We start from the raw sequence: 23075 nt of genomic DNA, 5'->3' as shown, positions 1-23075 counted from the left end.
TTCAATCTTAGGCTGGCTTTCCTTGACCAAAGATTCTAAAGCTACAGCTTTCAGCTATGTGTCCAGTTGCCTGAACCTCAAGTGTAATCACTAATAATTGATTGTATTACTTACTTAACATATTTGCATTCTGACAGAATAAGGTTTCAGTGTTGATAGGCATACCCTCAATTTCCAATTCTTTGATATCACAAAAAGAATTGCTATAAAGTTTTATACAAATAAGTCATTTCCCCTTTTCTTTGATCCTTTTGGGTTCCAGACTTTGTGATGGTATTGCTTAGTCAAAGGAGTAGATGTAGTTTTATAGCCCTTTCAGTATAGTTTCAAATTATTCTCCTGAATGGTTGGCTCACTTCACAACTCTAACAGTACAATAATGTCCCAATTTTTCCAAATTCCCCCCAACTTTTGCTGTTTCCCTTTTCTGTCATGTTAGTCAATCTAATAGATGAAAGCTATTTCAATTTGCATTTCTCTAGTGAATAGTCATTTACAGCACTGAATATACTCCTAATATTAAGTAGGAATTTTTCAAATAAACAGTTTAAAGAAAGGGGAAACTAGGCAAGAGGAGGATGTGAATGGCTTGAGCTCAGAATCATATCCATTATGGTGAAACAATTTAAATCATACACCAGTGACTCAGTATTATCTTCAATATATAACAACATGGTGGCCAAAAACCTACTGGTAAGTACCTAACTTTATTGTACTTTAAATGGGAATAGATTAAAAAGGGAAGGAACATTTTTACTTATGCATCCAATTCCCAAAAGCATCCTATTTAGTGGTATACCTTATAGAGTACTTAATAGATTTCTTTGTTGTTTATTAAGTCTAAGTACTGACCAGCTCCCATTGAAGGGAAAGTTAATTTGGGGAGATAAAGGAAAACTAGGGGGAAAAGTTCCCAGATTTTATGCCCTGAAGGCCTATTAGATTGGTGACAAAATGGAAATGATATATGATACTCTTCTGACCTTATGCATTGCCCTGGACAATCAATCACCAGCAGAGTACTCAGGCTTAGCTACTGCCAGCATTTCAGCAAAGTAGGACACATAGGCTGATCAAATCTCAGATCAGGATAGATTAACTTGTATTTTAAATGAAAGTCCAAATATGCACAAATGAAAAGAAAGAAAAAGATGGGACAGAGTTAAAACCTAAACAAAAAATCATAATTGAAAATATTTTTCTAAAGGAAAATGATGATTTATGGAGTAAAAACACAGATCTATGTAAATCATGTTGATGATTTGGCAAATAGAGAAATGAGCATGTGGAGATTTTGTAAACAACAGCAGGGGTGAGAAGGTGAAATTTTCATAGTATTCTCTCAGTAGTGACCTAAAAATATTAATATCTTTAGGCTGACATTCAGGAAACTAGAGACTTTATAGAAGTAGTTGAGAGAGGGCATTTCAGAATCAAAGAATTCCACAGAAACCAGTGCCTGAAACAGAATCTCAGGAACCTGTCCTTTCAGAACTGGATGCTGAGCTCAGCATTTACATAACAATCTGTGCTCTCTCACTGCTGTAATCAACTTCATGCTTCACATATTCAAATCAATGAAAGATAAGAATCTACCCAAACCCAATGAAATTAATTTCATTAAAAATAGTAATTGGCAGCTCAACAAAACCAAATCTTTAATAATTAAATAGCTACCCTGAAAATTCTGCTCAATGAATGGACATGACTATTAATGAAATTAATAAGACAGCCTCAAAAATACAGTACTTTAGTCCAACAGTTAATGTCATCATTCAATAAAAGGGCAGCTTTAGTGAGTTTACTGTTAAGTACAACGTATTGTGCACACAACAGTAGTGCCCCCTGCTGGCCTGATAAGAAATAAAATTATTTTCTATCTGTTAATCTTTCAATTTCAGAATAATTGTTGCAATAATCCAAATTATTAACAGTGAATTTTTTAGGTATATGTTCATTGGTGCACTTTTCAATACTTTCAAATTTTTCAAATTTTCATATAACTAAATTTTATTTTTCCAAAATTACTATTGATCTTTTAATTAGCCAAAACTGTTGGTCTTTCAGCATGGTCTTTCAGGGGGGAGCTTGATTTAGAGTCAAAGAAGCTGAAATCAAATCCTGCCTCCACAACTTTTTATCTAGGTGACCTTGGGCAAGTCTCTTCATTCCCTGGGTCTCAATTTCTTCATCTGTAAAATAAACCGGATAGACTAGAGAATCTGTTTGCTTCTAATTCTAAAACTATCAAGAAATATAGAGTGGCTACTCTGTGTCAGGGATATAAATACAATAAAATCTCTTAAAAAGTCTTATGCCATGTCTAGAGTTTTGAATATATGAAAGAAAAATTAAATGTATCAATTGTTGAATCTTGTTTTCCTACATTTCTGACCACTTCTTTTCAATCAACTTCACTGAACACGCTGTCCCCTGTGTATGTCCTCCAAGATTGTTGGGTTCTCTCTCCACACTTTCTCACTTTGTGACTTCAACAAGCTCCAATGAGTTTAAATCATTACTCAGAGTACCTCTTGAAACCACATATTCTTCTCTACTTTCTCCCCAATGGCCTATAGAACATTTTAAGCTAGATATACCATAGGCATCACAAATTTCAATATGTCCACAATAGAACTCTTATCTTTTCTCCAAAACATGTCTTTATTGAGGGTACCACCATCCTTCCATTTAAACAGATTTGCAACCTTAGAACTATCCTCAACTCCTTATCCTCCTCCACCCCACATATCTGATTACCAAGTTTTGTCAATTCTATCTCAGCAAATTTTTAGATTCCTCCCCTTCTCTCCATTCCTACTGTCACCACTCTAATTAAGGCCTTTGTCACTTCTCAAATGGACTATTGTAGTAGGTCTTCCTTGTCTCAAGTCTCTCTCCATGCCAATCCATCTTCCATGCTGTTTTTTTTTCCTACAGTGCAGACCCAATAATGTCCCTCCCCTCAACTCAACTCAGTGGCTCCCTATTATCTCTAGGATCAAACATAAATTCCTGTTTGGTATTTAGAATCCTTCTAATCCTGCCCCTAAACTACCTCTCCATAATTATCTATTTCTCCAGTTCATTCACTCTTTTATCCAAACTGGCCTTGGTATTCCTTTGACATAGAACTCCATTTCCCATCTCTGTCTTTGAAGAGGCTAACTCCCATGTTGGAATGTACCCCCTACATTTTCACCTTTGCATTTTAAAAATGCCTAATTTCATTCAAAGCTTAGCTCGAGTCACCTCTTACATGAGGTCTTTCCTGATTCCCCAAAAACCAATGTCCCCCAACTCCAAATACTTTTATTTATGTGAATATACTTTTATTTCTGTGAATGTACTTATACATTTTGCCTCCCCCTGTGGAATGTAAACATTCTTAAAGGCAGGGATGTTTGATTTTTGTCTTTGAATTTCCAGTGCAATAGTACAGTGCCTGGAACATAGTTGATACATAACAAATAGTACAATAACAATAGTACAGTGCCTGGAACATAGTTGACATATAACAAATTCTTGATTTTTGATTAATTGGATGAAATAAAATACCATGAAATGGTAATACTTTATAATGATGTGCTATCAAATTTTAAAGTCCAAGCTTTACATTTTATCATAAACTTACATTGAGTTTTAAAGAAACTTTTATTAGCTATCTGCTAAACCCAGAAATTTCTGATCTTTTTTTCCCTTGGTAAGTTAAGTCTTAAATCACTTAAAGCCAAATCTCAAAAGAGGAAAAATAAGACCTTGTCACAAATAGTTGTGACTTTCTATTTCATTCATTATTAAAGGCACAGTTTTTCTACACATTGGCAAAACAGCAAATGCAATTTCTCATTTTCAGTAAAGTCTACTTCTTGGCCCAAAATTATCATCACCAAAATATTGGTACACTATGTGGTTGTGAACTTCACCCAATGTCCTATACCTTATCTATATGGTAAAGTCTTTGTTGTCAGTGAGGTATCATGTTTCCTTTTTCACTTTTCTCTCGATTCTTCAATTAACTTGAAAGCAACAAAGACATTCTTTTAGTAATTTCAAAGTTCCTTTAGAGTTTTGGGGATCTAACTGGAAGAGAAGGGGAAATTACCATTTCTGAATCACCTATCATTTTACTTATATTAAAAAGAGATCAGGAAAAGCTTCCTATGGAATTTGAAGAAAGCTGAGGAAGCCTCAAAGTGAAGAAGAGAAGACAATACATTCCAGGTATAGAAGACAGCAAAAACCTTTGTAATAAAACTGTATTGTTCTTTCCACACTATTCTGAGTAAAAATCTAATGCCCTTTCTCTCATAGTCTCACAAAACATTGCAGATTCAATATCTCATCCCTTATAGAACTTGGGAATTCATATACCTACTATTAACTGAAACGAGCATTTCTTAACTCATGAGGTGGTAATTATTCTTCTATAATGGAATAAAAATCATTTGAATATTTTAATGTAGGAAATAAAGCATCTATATACACATATGTATGTATGTATACATATGTATAGATCTATACATATCCACTAAGTGTTAAACATTTCAAAAACATTATAGGAAAAGATGGGCTATTACTATTCTTCCTAAAAAAAGTTTCTTGAAGCATGAAGTACATCTGAAGGCCATGCAGTCATTTCATCAAAGTATGCTAATTTACAGAGATTATTTTGGATTTTAAAAGGCCTGATCTTCTATGGCTTTCCCCTGATTTTTAAAGAACAGCTGATGTTTGATATGTTTGGGTTTTCTTAAGTAGCTCTGAGTGCTAGACAGTTATGGTATGTGAGTTCTTCTGAATGGTTCTCATTAGTGAATCCAGTCTAATTTTTTGTTTGTTTGTTTTATGGAAGCTTTAAGGAAACCATTGTGCCCTTTGAAATACAAATTGATGTGAGGTAGAAAAATCAAATATAAATGTTCCCAATAGAGCAAATAAGAGTATTTTTGTTTTGAGAGGCAGCTTCCTGAGGCTTGACAAAAAACACTTGAAAGTCATTTCTTTATTCTGTACAGCATGCCTGAATACTACTTGAATACTTGGATTTTACCATTCTCAATCAAGTCTTTATCATCTTCCTATTTAATAAAAATTAAACCTTTCTCCAAACTTCATCATTTGATTTTAAAGAAACTATATATTGCTCTTCTCTTTCTCCTTAAACTCTACTTGGATTACATTTGCATAATCAAATAGAAATCTATAGATAATAGAAGTAGCAAAGTTTGAAAGCTTGTGCAACAAAAGCAAAAGCTACCTAGTTAATTATATTAAAGATGTATTCTCATCCATTTATTATTCTTAGAAATGTAAACATAAGATGGTAAATTTACTTCCCTAAAGGTCTTTAGACTTGTTATAGTAATTCCTCTTTCAAAAAAATTATTCTTCAGAATCTTCTTAGCTTTTGTTAGTAAAAATAGACTGCTCTTTTTGAAAAGCCAATTAAAAATATTTGTAGAATTTGAATTTCAGTATCAATACAAAATTCTCAGAGTTGATCCTTGGCTTCTAAAGAGAATGATCTCTAACAACAGAGGCTCTAATAGAAGAACAAAAACAAAAGCAGTGACCTAAAGTCAGAGGAAGAGGACTGAGATTTGAATCCTAGTTTCTTCCACTTACTACATCTGGGATCTTGGACAAGTGAATTCCCCTTTCTATATCTGTTTCTCCATATGCAAAAATCAAAGATGGAACTAGATAATGTCTGCAGCATATATTCCAATTCAAAATCTGATTCTATGAAGATGACCCAAAATTGGTCATTCAAATGTTTCAAAGGTCTCTGAATGAAAAACCCATTAAACTTCACAAATTCATACCAGGTATGAGAGGTGACCAGTGAAAAGACATAGATGAGTGAAGGAATGTCTGGGGTAAGGAACACAAAAGTCACTTTAGCCATACAATAGTGCAGGAGAGTGCATAGTGAGATTAGAATGGTGGGCTGGGACCCTTTAAGAGTCAGAGGATTTGATCCCAGAGGCAATAGGGGCCACTGGATTTTGAAGAGCAATGTGTCAGACACAAGTTTAGGGAAAATCACTTCAGCAGGTGTGTGGAGAATAGAATGAAGAAGCAAGAGACATGGAAATCAATCATGTTATTGCACTAAACTGGTGCTCATATGGAATAATCTCAAGACCTTTTAGTCCTGGATATTCTCCTGAATGTTTTCCAGCTTAAAAAAATATATATTTCCTAAATGTTGTGGCAGAACTGAATGCTTTACATGTGGTCTAACCTGATTAGGGTACAGTCGAATTATCACCTCCTTATTCATGGATCCTTTAAATGTGAATGAAGCCCAAGATTGAAGCTTTATGGCTATTATCACATAGTATTGCCACATTGAGCTTACACTTCACAAAGATGAAGATATGAAGATGTTTTTCAGCATTGCTGTATATGCCTTCCCCACATTAGATTTATGGTGTTGATTAAATGTGAAAGCTATCAGTAATCTTCCTAAAATGTACAACTGTGTCTCACACTCGCACCCCATCAAAAACAAAATTCTCTACTGTTAAAGTCTTTTACAACCCCCACCCCATCACCTTTCTATTCTTAAGCCTTACATCTAGACCCAGTGACACTTGTCTCCTTGCAGTTCCTCGAATAAGACATTACCATCTCCCCCCTCCTGAAATATTCTCTCCCCATGTGTGGTATTCTGTCTTTCTCTCCTGATCTCTATCTTCCAGCTTCTTTCCAGGCTTCCTTCAAGTCTTGGATAAAATCCCATCTTCTACCAAATACTTTTCCTGATCCTCCTTGTTCTCCTTTCCATTATTTTCAAATTATCCTGTATACAGCTTATTTGTACATAATTGTGGGCCTGTTGTCTCTGCCTTTCTTCCTATACCTAAAGTTCAGTAGTATCTGGAACATAGTAGGTACTTGACAGATTTTTATTGACTGCCTGGCCAATCTTAATCACATGGAACTGATCTAGCCTGCCAAGATTGTTATAAAACTTTAATTCAGATCTCAATTATGCCCCGAAATTCACTAAAATGTGCATACCCTTTCACCCAAAGATACCTCTACTAGCCTTATACCCCAGAGACCAAAGGAAAATGAACCATTTGTACAAACTATAGCAGCTGCCTTTGTAGTAACAAAGAATTGGAAACTAATTTATTATAATTGGAATAGTTGATTAACTTCTTATATGAATAGAATGGAATAGTATTGTGCCATAAGAAATGATGAAAGAAAGTTCAGAGAAACTTGGAAAGATTTATGTGGGCCGATGTAGTAAGGGGAAATTTTACACATTAAGAATACTAGAAAGACTAACAACTTTGAAAGACTAGATCTTGGATCATTAAAATGACCAGCATTATTCCAGGGGACAGATGAGAATCTATCTTCTATTTCCATCCCAAAAAAGTTGTGATGGATAAAAGATACAAAATGAGATATATTTCTAAACATGGACAAATATGGAAATGTGTTTTGTTCAACTATGTGTATGTTTAAAAGAATTGTTTTTCTTTTAAATTGGGTAGGGTGGGCAAGAGATGAAATAAAGCTTTATTGATTAAAAAATAAAATGAAATTAATAAAATTTAGCTATTCATGTTTTGTCCATTTACAAATTTGATAAACATATCTGTTCAAATCATTAACAAAAATGTTACATTGAGTAAACCAAGATACATGGGACATCCCTTAGATGGCTTTCTGAGGTAGGGAACTCAGTTCTGAATTCACCTAATTATATTTTCATCTGGTCCAACTCTTTCCAACTTTTTCCTAAGAATAGCATGAAAATTTTGTCAAGTATTTTGCTAACTGTAGGTAAATTATGTCTACAGCATTCTACAATCTTTTTGGTTAACTTTGTTGAAATCAGGTTAAGAATGTATAAACTTAACTTTTTCAGTAAAAGGAGTCTCTATAAAACAAAAGCTTACTTTTTTAAGGGTAGACCTACATTATATATATATATAAATGTATATATATTTATGGACATATAATAAATGTCAAATACACAGAAAAATTTTTTTAAATATTTTACATCAAATTATACAAACAATTCATTAGAACTTACATTTTCTTTACATTATTTCACAGGGATTTGGCATAGATATAAAAATACTGCATATAAGAGCCCATTTTTCCCAATTCAATAATTAAACACTACAAAGTGATATTTCAAATTACTCTAACTTCCTTAATTTTCTTTTTATTTTGATTGTTATACCATACAAACTAGAATTAGGCATTTCAAAAGTTTTTTGTTCTATTTGCATTTTTAATGTCAGTTCTTAATATTACTACTTTATTAAAAATTGTCAGGGGAGAGGGTCAGAAAATCAACAATTGTAATGAATTTCAGTTAAAACCCAGTATTGAGTCTCTTACACTACATCAGAAAGAATTAAGTCTAATAAGAATCTATCCTTAATTTATAAAATATCACTACAGGTACCTACCTTCCTGGATCTATTAATTATCTGATTGTCATATAAATCACTCATCCACATATGTCCAGTGATTATTGAACAGAGAAAGAACAGATCAAATATTAAAATACATACTACAATGTGATTACAAAGGCAACCACTACACTGACTCAAGATAGATTGACAAATGCAGTAGATGCTAAAACATTTAACAACATTTTAGATTCCTAGTGAAAAGGACTATGGCACAGTTCTACTAAAGATGAATGTCTTTTAAAAATTCTTTGAAAAAAAAATTCTTTGAAATCTCTCAACCCAAAATGTTTTTCTTCTACATAATCTTGCTGTTACACAACTGATCAACAGAGACTTGCTTTAGAATGTACTAATTTTGCTATTTGTGACACTATAATATACAAAATAGATTTTTGTGCCATAATTTACTTTATGATAGAAAAAGGATATCAACATTTTTAATGTTCTGAATATTTTTTCCAAATTATTTCTTTTCTCTAAAGGGTCCCCCATCACAGTTAATATTCAACAGTATTTTAAGCAGTCTAATGTAATAATATTCAAAGAATTCTGTCTTACCTCTTTTTTTTTACCTCTACTTTTAAGCAAACTATATTAATAGCTAAAATCTCCTGTTTTCTAGAGGATAGCAAATGCTTCATTTTGTTTCTGCATACAAATCCAAGCCAGTTCAAGGAGACCCTTAAAACTCTTAAGTTCCTTGGAACAATCCAGTCTTAAGCAGTAGAATAGAAGTAGGTGGTCAGGCAAGAAATTATATGTCTATGTTTATGATTACTGTATTTCCCTTAGAAATTAGGATTAAAAGATAAGGAGCAAACTATCATTTTAACATATTAACTTTAACCCAAATTTTAAGGTTTTAAAATACATAATACCCAGTTATTACTTTAAAAGTAACCACACTCTTATAAGTTCTCAACATACTTGATCTCATTTTCTTTGAAGTTCATTTTAAGTAGTCTGAAAATAAAATGGCCTGAGATTTTGAATAAAAAAGTAGGTAATTACATATCATATGAAAAAGTATTAACACTATTGTGCCACTGGATAAAACCTGGTGTAGTAAAGAACACATAATTTAATAAATATAATGCTAATAGCTTAGCAAATGTATAGGTACTTCATTTTCTATTTATCCGAAGGACTGTCACATATTCCAATATCATGTATACATTTAAATTCCTGTCATATAAATTGTGCTGTATCTGACTCTTGAAAATTTGTAAAGAATTCTAATATGTGAAATCAAACACATTCATTATAACATCAACATTGCTTCATGTACAAAACTTTCCAGCAAACACAAGTTGCTTAGTCATTTACATTAACCCATTAAGTCACAGAGATTGGAAGTTATACTGTATTTTGATTTAAAATAAAATAGCCCACAAAGGGACCTTAATCTAGTCAAGAATCTGATTTAAGGGGGCAGCTTGGTAGCTCAGTGGATTGAGAGCCAGGCCCAGAGACAGGAGGTCCTAGGTTCAAATCTGGCCTCAGACACTTCCCAGCTGTGTGACCCTGGGCAAGTCACTTGACCCCCATTGCCTAACCCTTACCACTCTTCTGCCTTGGAGCCAATATACAGTATTGGCAAGGGTTAAAAAAAAAGAATCAGATTTGAAACAAACCAGACTAGCCTAAACTACTCTCAACAATACCCCCAACAAGTTAATTTTTATTTGAAAACTTGTTGCATGTGTGACCAACTCTTTCCACTTGAGGACAACTCTATTTAGAAATTTTCCTATAATGAACTTAACTTTTATGGAATCATAAACTTATATCTACCTTGATGGAACTTTCAGAGTCCAAAGCCTTCACTTTATAGATTAGGAAACTGGTCCTGAGGGGTTAAATAATGTACACACATTTAAGAAGTACCTACTGTGTTCCTGGTACTATACTAAGGGCTAGAGATTAAAAGTCAAGAGCAACAGTCCTGAACTTAAAGAATTTACATTCTAACAGGTTAAGTTGACCAAGGTTACATAACTAGTTGGTACAGTTTGCATTAGAATTCAGTGTCCAGATTCTATTCCAACATACTCACTGAATTGCTTCTCGTGTGTATTTGGGTATACATGGTAAGAGCACTATGGTTTTACACAACACAAAATCCAAATATGATCATGACATTTTAGTATACTTGGATCATTGATGCTTTAAAAAAAGATTTGATTTGGTGCATCTGGGTGGCTCAGTGGATTAATAGCCAAGCCTAGAGATGGGAGGTCCTAGGTTCAAATCTGGTCTCAGACACTCCCTAACTGCATGACCTTAGGCAAATCACATAACCCCCACTGCCTAGCCCTTATCACTCCTCTGCCTTAGAATCAATACAAAATATTTATATTTCCTCATTGTCAAACATCTAATTTCCACTGGATTTTTTTATATAGGGAAAGAATTAAAGTTATAAGCTAAATGCAAATACTAATAAGTAAATTAAATTGGTTTCTACCATACAGGAAAAGATATCATCAGCACTTTCCAACCTATATGCTTTTTTGCAAAAAATTACTGAAATTAGTAGATACTTTGATACTGCTGATTTCAATGATAGCTAAATTAAAATAACCATTGAAAAACTATGTAGGACAATACTGCATGTTTAGCATAATAGGATCTTCTGGACATTAAGTATCAAAGCAGTTCTCTTGCTTTTATGAAAAAATCATTTAAGCATTAATTCAGAAATGAATTTTTAAAAATTTCAAATAAAGCAATCTGATATCATCCCCACACATACACAATGTTACTCAAATTCTCTGAGACCAATGACCTTCTCCTATGAAGTTTCTTTATTAGTGCCTTAACATTGGTACTTAATAAATGCTTAGTAATTGAAGAGTGCTCAAAATAAGTTCACACCCATGCCATCACAGATCCAAGCCTTTTATGTTTCAGAGCCACTGTTTCATAAGCAAATTTCAAAGAATGTTTCTAAGTAGCAAGTAAGACAACTGAACTACTGTGTTCAAATGAAAATTTTTCTTTTTTTATGACAACCATTCCATTACTTGACAATTGGCAATTGGTTTCTAATACAGGAGCCTTGGGAATTATTTGTTAAATGTGAATTATATGTCCTGTCCATTTCACAGTTCATAGTGATCAAATACATGTGAATGCACTTTACAAAATAAAGTCCTATACAAATGTAAGTCACTATTATTGAAAATAAATGATTGGGTTTGTTGTTTTTTTTAAGATGAAGTTGTCTACTTTTTCAATCAAAATGTCCAAATTGATACAAGGTATACTAAAACAAAGTTTTTGATGTTGTGAATATATAACAGTAAAAATAACCTTTCATTACTATAATTAGACCTTTTCAGATATTATTTGTATTTTAAGTTTCATTTTTCCTGGACCTATGAGTTCATCAAAGTAAAGAACTCTGGGTGAAGAACTTCTTTTATCAATGTAAAACAGCATCTTCTCTACAACTTATAGCCTTAGAGAGTTACCTGAAATATTAAGTGAATTTATTCAGGGTCACACATGAGAGGCAGAGGCAGAACTTGAGCCCAGGGCTTTCTCACTCTTGAGACCAGCTCTCTAATCATCATACCACACTGTCTTTTATTTTAGTTATTATGAGCTGGTAAAACAAATCACTCAGTTACAAGCATTTATTTAATGTCATTTCTGTCTCCTTTAATAATGCATTTACAAGATTCAGAAGGCAAATTTTCAAATTGTTGATTGTATCTCGTCATTCTAGCCCTACCTGGCTTTGGCAAAGGAACTTCTGAATTAAAAGGTAGGCACCAAGATAGATGAGAAGCATGTGTCATAATCCTAAACTTAAATTAGATTCTAAAGTTGTTTAAGTAATTTTAAAAGCAAAAAACCTTTCATTTTCCCCTGATACACAATCTAAATAAGATAATTAAAAAAACAACAAAGTCAAATTAATTTAGACTGCCAAAAACTTTCATTAGATCCAGGAAAGAAAGCAAAAATGTATCCATGATGTTGACTTAAAAACAAATAGCCGCATTGTTAGGATGTAAAAAATACTTTCAACAACAATATAACAAGAATGTTTAGAAACCAGGGGGCTAAGTTTTCTCTTAATTCTCTCCCTGCCACAAAGAGTTTCAGACATAAATTATGCAGGTTACTATAAACTGAATCTTAAGATGTCAAGCTAGTTAAGAAGTTTTAATGTAAACTAAATTATTCTCTTTAAAAGCTTGAAATAGGAAGGGGCTATTTATTACTCAATAAGCATATAAAAATCACAAGATTCATTCACTTACTGCCATCTACAATGGTTAGAATTCAAGAGCAGCTGCAAAGTAGATATTCAAAAATCTAAAGTGTCAAATTAGGGGCTAAATACTTTGTACACAATCTTTTATTAAAATACAAAAACAAACAAAACCCTCAAATAACAGAATTCCTTTTTGGTTTCTCAATTTAGTTTAATTGTTTAAAAGCTCATTTAGAAAAACAAAACTAAAAAGGGTGATTTATAGTTCAAGGATAAATGGATACATTTACCTTGTGGAAAAGCTAATAATTGCCTGACTCATTTGTAATACAAATATATATAAATATATGAACAGCATTTAAACAGAATTTTATTTTAATAATGGAACATGTCAATTTAAATTATCCCATTATTAAAACTTCTTCATAGAAAAGTGACCATTTCTTCCCATCTATATAGGAAGCACAGTTTTTAGCAAATCATTACACTAATAAGTACTTAATCTTTCCTCTTATATTTCCCTTTAAAAACTTACTCTGGATCATCAAATTTATAACAGACAAGGCACATAATGCTACAGAAAAAATTTACAAATATAGTATATGTAGTGTAAGAGAACAAAAGATCCTGTTCCAAAAACTTGTTTTAGCTCAGATTTGCAAAAATGTATTATTTCATAAATTAAACTATATTTCTGTGGTGTTTATATTCAAGAGTTTATACAACACAAAAATATAATTCGTACCTACAAGGCACCTCAGCCTTTTGCATTTTCTCTAAAAAAGGACACTGATCTACAGACTTTAACGATTTCTCACATATAGCTTCATAGTCCAGCATTTAACAAAAATGTAAAAACAAAATCTCTTTAACATCAGCATTTTCTTCCTTGGTAATTTCACCAACTAAATCCCATGAGATCTGTAAGGCAAGTTGATTCTTTAGACAAACTGGAATATCCTATAGTTGTAGTGATATTTTTTAGCAAAATAGTTCATTATAAAACTAAATAAAACAAGAATGAGGAAAAAATATATATTTTAGAGTTTCAAAAAACTGAAACTATTGATTTTTAATTTGGAGTAGGCACTGAAATATTTTTCTATATATCCTTGTCGGAGATTGTTTCTTCGCTGTATAGTGCTTCATCATCAAGCTAAAAATAAATAAAAACAACATTGTCATTAGATTATTATTTCCATAACCCTGAATCTTTTAACATAAAAACTATGTCAGAAAAGGTATTCCTTAGGGAAAAAACTATTCTAATATTGAAATGATATATTTCTTATATTTTACTTGCAAGACTGACACTGGACTGCTACAAAGTAATGAAAATTAATCCTAAGAAAAATTTCAAAAGCTGAAACACTATTCAGCCTAACATTATCAAAACCACCATGCATTATTATCCGTCTTATTTACCATGTGTTGTTCTACTTTATCCTCTATAATTATATTCTCATCCTTCTCTTGCCTCTCTTAGTTACTTGTACTTCCCCTTGACCTAAATTATAAATCATAAAATTTTGCCACAAATTTGCTCACATAGGTAAAAATTACATATAGTATATTGGAAATGGAGGTGGCAAAAAATAAAAATCAGCAGAGAAAAGTGTATTTAATTTTTAAATCATATATTAAGAAAAAGAGAAGAAAAAAGACAAATGGCCCAAGAGAAATGTTGTTTCTCCTACTGTGATGTTAGTCACAAAAGGTAAATCAGATAATTCCACCAAAAATAAATGTATGGGACCTCAGACACTTCCCAGCTGTGTGACCCTGGGCAAGTCACTTGACCCCCCCCCCCCATTGCCTAGCACTTACCACTCTTCTTGGCCTAGCCAATACCACACAATACACCTTCCAAGACGGAAGGTAAGGGTTTAAAAAATAAAAATAAAAATAAAATAAATGTATGGGAAAACTATTCTGTATTGGAAAAAGAATGCTTAAACACTATTAATGTCAGCTCACTCAAAAGGAATAGAGCTAATTTATTTTTTTAACTGTCTTTAAAGACATACCTATTATTTATGAACAGCAAATAGTTCCATCCTCCTGAGAAACACTGTGCAAAGGAATAAGACTCTCACACTGTTCACTATCTTCTGTGACTCTTTAAAAAAAAATAATTAAACAGTTACTAAAAAAGGTTTTGTAAAAGGAGTTCTTATTTAGTCAAAACTTCCTGTGTCTAAATTAACTACAACAAAAATGTTTTCTCCAATACTCAAATAACAAAAACTTATTAGGTTAAGAGTTTATTAGACTTCCAAAGTAAACATGTTTACTACTAAAGGAATTAATTTTCTATTATTAGTTTATCTAGCAGATTATGACTATTAAAACAATCTTTATTAACTATTGTTCAAAAAGTTCTAAAAACTTAACTAAGACTGTACAGATAGCATATTGGTAGAGAATTAAAATTACATTAAACATCTTAAAAAAAAAAAACCAACCTCTGAATTCGATGTTTTCTACAGATAAAAGCAAAAATTCTTCTGACTCCCACCATCACTGGATCCCAGTTATTATAATGGCACAGGAGAGTTACAATGAAAAATGAAAAAAACACAGGAACAGCACCTGCAAAAAATAACCAGGAAAATTGCACCTGGAAAAAAGAAATTAAGAAAATTCATTTATTACTAGTACAATGATTTTTTTCTTAAATGTAAGTTTTTCATTCACTGAAACTGGCACAGATAAGTTAATATTAAGAAGAAAATATAAAGCACCTTCTTTTAATACTTTCTTTTAAACCAACAATATGGATATATTCCAAAGGAAAAGAGCAGTAAAGGCTAGGCAATAAGGGTTAACTGATTTGCCTAGGGTCATATAGCTAGGAAGTATCTGAGGCGAACATTAGAACCCAGGGATCTCATCTCATCAATCCACTGAGCCACCTAGCACCCCTTTTTATTACTTTTAACATTAAAAATCTGAATACTCTAAGACTTTCTCATATAACAACTATCCTCTCAAGACTTATAGTTTTTGAAAATAAAGATTTTGACTATAAAATAATAAATTTTAAAAGCTTTGTTTGCTCTCTGTGAAATTGCAAACAATTAAGAATGAAAAACTTATATTTCTAGGTAAAGCTCCCTCTGCTGGAAAGTATAGAATATTATTTTTCATAGTTCTTTTAAGTCAGGAAAAATAGTAATACATCATCATTCTTCTTACTAGGAATATTTTAAAGCAAATTCAGCAGAAAATTAAGTTAAAATCTCTTAATTCTGGCAACTTTAAGTAAATATTTCCTAGTTGTTTACATATATAATGTGGTTATCAAAGCTTATATTTTTTAAGGAGTCAGGGTTTACAAAGTATCCTTTGCTAATCCCCATTTTTACAGATGAATAATTCCATATTCAGGAGGAAAATATATATATTTTAAAATTTTAACATTCTATCCAAGCTATTTGAATGTTAAATTAAAAGGTGATTAAAATTTTTAACAAATAGCTTAATAATTCAACAAGAGTGTGACATAAATTAAAGGAGTAAGAAAGAACAGTCATCAGATCTTTGGAGATAGGTAAAAAGGACAATTTTAACTATTTAAAAGTTTAAGCATAAGCAAAACAAAAGTAGCCAAAATTAGAAGAGAAACAAGTAATGAAAAAAAATCTTTTCAATAAGTTTCTCTGATAAGAGTTCTCAATTCTAAAATAGATAGGGAACTGATTCTAATTGATAAGGACAAAAGCCATTCCCCAATTAATAATCAAAAGATAGGAACAGGTACTTTTCAAAGGATGAAATCCAAGCTATCAATAGCAATATGAAAAAAATTCTAAAAATCACTATTAAAGAAATGCTCACAGTTATCAATGTTGGTAAAGGCAGCAAAAAAAAAAAGAAAACCCTAAACTCTGGAAGAGTTATAGGAAAACAAGTACATTAAAGTACTACTGAAAGACCTGTGAACTTGTTCTGTCATTCTAGAAAGCAATTTTAAACTATACCCCAAAATCAGAGAGAAATCACAGCACATTTATATACCCCTAAGAAATTAAAGAGCAAAAGCACTAATATATACAAAAATATAGAACTCTTTGTAGTGACACAGAATTAGAAACTAATGGGATACTCATCACTTGGGGAACTGCTGACCAAGTTCCAATATATAAATGATGTAATACGATTGTACTATAAGAAAAGATAGAGGCAATCGTTTAAAAGAAATAAGGGAAATTTTTCTATGAACTGATACAGTGTGAAGTAAGAAGAATCAGCAAAGCAATTTATACAATAATAATACTGTAAAGACAAATAACTTTGAAAGACTTAGGAACTCTGGTCAAGGCAATGACCAAGTATGACTCCAAGTCTCACAATGAAATAAGGTACTGTATCTTCTGATAAGAGAGATGATATACACAAAAGTATAAAATGAGTCCCCTTTTTTAATGAAGGAATTGTGAGAATTTTGTTTATGTATTTGTAACAGGGGTTTTGGAGAGAAGATAGTAGCCAATGAATGTAGATTTTAATTTTTTTTAAAGAGGTTAGAACTTCAAGTCTGCAAATCTAGGTTAGGCTTGGTTCTGACACACTTTATGTGACCTTGGCCATTTTTAAAAATGGGCATAATAATATTTGTCCTACCTAAGGATTAAAAACTGCAAGAGGAGATAGGCTGTAAGAAATGTTTTGTTTTGTTTTTTTTTAATTTTAAGCCTTTATAAAAATAAATTACTCTGGGGGCAGCTGGGTAGCTCAGTGGATTGAGAGCCAAGCCTAGAGATGGGAAGACCTGGGTTCAAATGTGGCCTCAGATACTTCCCAGCTGTATGACCCTGGGCAAGTCACTTGACCCCCATTGCCTAGCCCTTACCACTCTTCTGCCTTGGAACCAATACACAGTATTGATTCCAAAATGGAAGGTAAGGGCCCTGAAAAAAAATAATAATAAATAAATAAATAAATTATTCTATTACTGCTTTTGTTATGGAAGGGGGGGATTAAGAGTAGAAATTATTTTGCTCATATAAACATTTGCTTTGGAATCAAACATAATAATAACAGCAAAGCTAACGCTTTCTTCTATGTTCCAGGTATTATGCTAAGCGCTTTACCATTATTATCTCATTTGATCCTAACCTTGGGAAGTAAGGGTTATCTTCACTTTACATATTAGGAACTGAGGTAAAAAGAGACTAAACGACATCCCTAGGGTTACACACATAGAATGCCATAAGCTGGATTTGAAGTCAGGTTTTCCTGATTCTAGGCCTGGGACGATATTCATGAAGCTACCAAGTTTGCCCAGCAGGTGATAAATTTTGGAGGGTGACCCAGAACAGAATAGGGAAAAAGGCATAGAAAAACAATGATAATGCGCAAATCAGTATTGGGACTAGGGGTATAAGAAGAATAAAGTACAATTGCTTCCTTTTTTTCCTATTAATACTCTTGTTTCAGTGGACTTTGGTGCTAACATTATACATATAGTTAGCATGATAGTTTTCTCACTTAGTCAAAATTATTTAATACCAAAGAGAGAAGGGAAGCATATAATATAGTTCTTCTGTCCTTGCATGATAAAAAAAAAAACAGATGAACTCTACAAAAAAAAAATGAAATTTGCTAATATAATGTCAACTCTTTTTTTAAATATGTTTTACTTATAATGTACATATTACTACTTACCATGTTTACTATGTTGTCTGAATATGAGGAATTCATATATTTTGCAATTTAGAGTTGATAACATTTTTGGTCATGTTTCTGTAATAATTTTAAAAATATATTTTAAGTTTGCCTTAGTTACTAACACTCTCTATTGTAAACTCTTTTTTTTTAATATAGTAAAAGTTTAAGTTTTTGTTAATTGAAATTTATTTTAAAATTATACCAAATTTCTAAAATCTATAATCATAACTAGAGAATAGAAAAAAGGAAAAGATCAATGGATCTGAGTTCAAATCAGCACTCCAAGTCAAAACCTGTATAACCTTGGACAAATCATTTAGCTTCTATGTACCTCAATTTCCTCATGTGTAAAATGAGGAAGAAGGGCTAGATGATCTAAAATGCCATTTTCAATTCCATATTAACAAAAAACAATATTCCTCCCTATCTTCGATTTTATAGCTATATAAGACAACTCTAAGATCAACTAATTTTATTAAAAGAAAAATGTTAGCTACACTAGTGATCTTTCAAACCAACTTAAAGTTAATAATGACATTTTATTGATCAGGTCCATTTGCATAATATATCATTCTCTTTAATCAATAAAAGACAACTTACCTTTTGCAAACACATATCTGCTATTATGGTCAGAGGTATTGTAAGGCTTAGTGCAAGTGTGCCAATCAAGGATGAGGTAAGAAAACAGCCCCTAAAATAGATTAAAATGTATATATTCTTCTATTTAAAAGTTACAACTGAAGCAAAACATCAAAGAGCAAATGTTAACTCTAAATTTTATATGTTGACGAGAGAGACTATTAGTAGCAAGTTAAAATCATAAGACATTCACATCTAATTGATTTAAACAATATATTGTTAAATGATCCTTAATGGTAAAATTGAAATGCCCAAACTCATATAAAAATAATACTGAAAAAACTATTACTATAAAAATAATGGAAAACAGTAAAAAAAACTTTAAGTATAGAACATTATGGCAAGCTATAATTAAACTCTAAATAGTGTAAATGTTATATTCCATTAAGAATTTACATACTTAAAGTTAACTATATGTTTTTCTAAATTTTTCATACTATTAAATTACAAAGTAAAATTTAATCATTCAAATTATGAGGGAAGGGAAAGGAAGGGAAGAGGAGGGGAGGGAAGAAGAGGGGTGAGAGCAAAGGAGAGGAGAGGAGAGAGAGTGAGAGTGAATGTTTGCATGTTTTTGTCTATGTATCTCCAGTCAGGAAAACCTGAGTTTAGGTTGTTTCCCTAGTGCATAACAGTTCTGAGACCTAGGCAAGTCATTTAACTCCCCAGGTTCTTGCAGGCAACTCTATAAGATTCAGACAGGTTCCTTTCTCCCCGCCCATGCCACTCTGGCCCCTCCCCACCTAAAAGAAAATTAAAAAGTAACCTATGAGATGGTTAACAAATTATAGGTCAATTCAAGTCAGTATCACAATGAAAAACAGAGCTATCCTACAGAACTATACTCTAAATGACTCTGAATTTCCATTTTTCTACCCTGTACTACCAGTCTGCCCCTCCCACACTCCCTAGGCACCAAGCAGAGAACTAGGCTGGTAATAAATCAAAAATAAATACATGTTGACAAGACAAGTGACTTAAAATCATGAATAGTTTCCCCCCCCCAGAGGTACAAACCACAGGGTTCCATAGGAACAAACCAGGATAATATTGCAAAGATCTAAAAATTCTAGGCAATATGAAACAATACTGGGATTCCTGTTATTGGACATTACATTGTAATACAATGTTGGATTTAGTCTAAGTATATCCATTTAATTTATATGCTTTCCATTACTGTCAAAACATGCTCATGAAATAAATTAATATCTATTTTTACACAAAAGAATGGAGAACAAGAGGTTGAGAAGTTTGGTACACTCAGTCACATTCAATTGTGTTCTGTATGCCACAATAAGGATACAAATTCAGTTGACATAATGTATTACATGTCAATGTTTAAAATTACAAAAACAATTCACAGTACATTGATAATTTAAATATTTGCAAGTACCACCATCCTTGTACATCATGGTACATAACAAAGGTCATGTAAACCTTCAAAGTGACAAAAATTATTGTCAACTGATAGTTCAATGATCTATGTAAAGCATTACTTTAGTTAAAAGACAACTACTGAAGGAACAATCTGATATCGAGAAGCAATGTGAATTTAATCATTTTAAATGCACATTCATTTTACCAAAATTTCATAATTTCAGACTTTTCAATTCAAACTGAACTTCTGGAGAACTATAATGAATTTCATAAAAATAAGTATAGATCTTAAAATAGTCCTGTATCTTGAACAAAATATTATGCTAACTGGCATATGTAGTTTTTACTTGCTCAGAATGAGACTAGAGTCATAGATAGAAATGAAAGAAATAATAGAAGAAAAAACTAGCAATTTGTAGCTTTTATTCAAAGATAGAAAAATGTCTATTGGCTACTATGGACCACTCTCCTGATAAAAAAGTAAGATGCCAGCTGGGACTATTTTTCAAAGTAATTTTTCTTCATTCTATTTTCTATGTTCATGTAAAAGAAAAAGCAACTTGGGTCTCAAAATTTTTTATTTTGTAATCTTTGTCTAATGAGGAAAAAGGAATTCAATATTTGTGTTCTCATTTAAGTCCCATTTTAAGTTCTCATCATGGCATAAAAACAGTATTAGATCTTGAAGCCTATAAAAAAAAAAAGCTTTTGAAAAGCTTCAAAAGTATGGCCTAAAATGAGGGACTAAGTGTAGTCCAAAAGGCATCTAGCCTATATTTAGAAAAGTTCATCACCGGCCTTCAGGTATTTTAAGGGGGTTTGGTTTGGTTTTGTTTTGTTAAGTTTTTAGGCCACTGTAAGGCAAGATAGTCGTCTATGCTGTGAGATCTAAAGGGGGCAATTTGTTCTCATAAAGAAAATGTGTGCAAAAGAATTTGATATGTGCATTTTGTTTACTTTAATGAAAGAGAGAAAGGGGGGGGGGGGCAGCTGGGTGGCTCAGGGGATTGAGAGTCAGGCCTAGAGACGGGAGGTCCTAGTTTCAAATCTGGCCTCAGACACTTCCTAGCTGTGTGACCCTGGGCAAGTCACTTAACCCCCATTGCCTGGCCCTTACCATTCTTCTGCCTTGGAACCAATACCCAGTATTGACTCCAAGATGGAAGGTAAGGGTTTTAAAATAAATAAATGAATGAATGAATAAATAAATAAACAAATTTATAAATAAATAAATAAATAAATAAAAGAGAGAAAGGGACTATGCTAGTTCCTGTGGAGAATATGAAGATGAAACAAGAAACAGTTCTTGGTCTCAAGAACCTTAAAATCTCAGGACAAAATATACAAATAAACAAATTAAAATATATTAATTTGCTATGAGTGTAAAAACAAAGTGTTTGAGGAATTCAGAGAAGTAAGATAGTATCAATTATAAATAGATGCAATTTTGTGGGATTTTTTTTGTTTTAGGCCACTGTTTGGAAAAAGGGACAAACAGTAGAACTATATCCTTCTGCAGAGATTCTTAAACTAGGCTCCAGATCCTTCTGCAGAAGGACCATGAATGGATTTCAGGGGGTCTATAAACCTGAATGGGAAAATAAATTACATCTTTATTTCAATATACTTGGTTTCCTTTGTAACCTACCTGTTTTATTTTATATATTTAAAAACATAATTCAGAAAAGGGCTTCACAGGTTTTACCACACTGAGACAGGGAAGCATAACACAAAATATATTAAGAAACACTATCCTAAAACTCCTTGACTCTAAAGAATTAGCCAATATCTAGCAATATTTTACAATTACTAAAATATATAAATATTTTAAATAATATATATTATATAACAATATGAAATGTTAAAAAATAAAACAAAATATATGTATAGGTATGTATATATAGGTATATAATACATAGACTGCTAAAATCTCATTTCACTTTCATAGGCATCTTATGAGTGACACTATATAGAGGAATTAGTTGGTGGTAAAAAGGATAGAGGAGGAATGAAGATCTCCCCCTGAAAGCAGGATCCAGGAGAGGCAGCTGATGTTTAGGGTTGGCTCAGAGAGAGAAGAGGGGGGGTCAAGTAGTTTCCCCCTTCAGACTTCCCTCCTCAGCTATGGCTGCTCTCACAGACTCTTGACTTCCTCTACTACTAGAGCCTAAAGGTTTCTTCTCAGGAAGATTATTCTCCTCCTTCCCCCCTACCCCCAAGCTGTCCCCCTCACACTTGGGTCACTTTGGGAAAAGACAACAACTTTATTATAAATAAACTAAGTCAACTAGGGTAACACAAAGAAAATGGCTGGCAGGAAGGGAATTGGTGAGGAAAGCAGGGGAAGGTATCCCTTCTCTAACTATCCCTTTTCCCTCCCTCCTCGAGTCTGAGGAACTCAGGCCTTGGCAGCCTGGGCCCCCTGAGAGAGAGAGTCAGGTTGACTGGCCCTGGTCTTTGGCCCCCTGGCCACAGTTCAGACCAAGGGCACCAGGAGCTGTGAGGTAAATTTGACAGAGGCTCAAAAGTCTTCTTCAGCTGTCACTTCAGTTGGGAATTGGTGGGAGGAAAGATGTCCTGTCACCAGGAGAGGAAAAGGTGAGTATATCCCCAGGAGAAAGGCTTAGCCAATAGGCTTCTCAAGGTTGAGAGATCCAATTGAAATCTCAGTCATAATCTTCTGGCTTCTCATCATTCCAGAC

General features: G+C 32.6%; 1 protein-coding gene across 2 annotated transcripts in view; it reads right to left on the bottom strand.

The window, feature by feature from the left end:
• Positions 1–8162: 8162 nt before the first annotated feature.
• Positions 8163–23075, bottom strand: part of SLC35F5 (solute carrier family 35 member F5) — a 69159-nt gene continuing 54246 nt past the window's right edge. Inside the window, exons 13-16 of one of the 2 annotated variants that reach the window (XM_056793762.1) lie at positions 18958–19048; positions 15150–15304; positions 14712–14803; positions 8163–13840 (exon numbers count right to left, since the gene is read on the bottom strand). In XM_056793762.1, coding sequence (XP_056649740.1) covers positions 14719–14803; positions 15150–15304; positions 18958–19048 — 331 coding nt within the window. In that variant the 3' untranslated portion in view covers positions 8163–13840; positions 14712–14718. Of the gene's footprint in view, positions 13841–14711; positions 14804–15145; positions 15305–18957; positions 19049–23075 lie in introns of both variants that reach the window. The other variant, XM_056793763.1, reaches the window with a different exon arrangement.

This window comes from Monodelphis domestica, chromosome 4 (genome assembly GCF_027887165.1).
Source record: "Monodelphis domestica isolate mMonDom1 chromosome 4, mMonDom1.pri, whole genome shotgun sequence".
Classification (NCBI taxonomy): Eukaryota; Metazoa; Chordata; class Mammalia; order Didelphimorphia; family Didelphidae; genus Monodelphis; species Monodelphis domestica.
The sequence above is the reverse complement of the archived record's forward strand: the minus strand, read 5'-3'. Positions and strand labels throughout refer to the sequence as shown.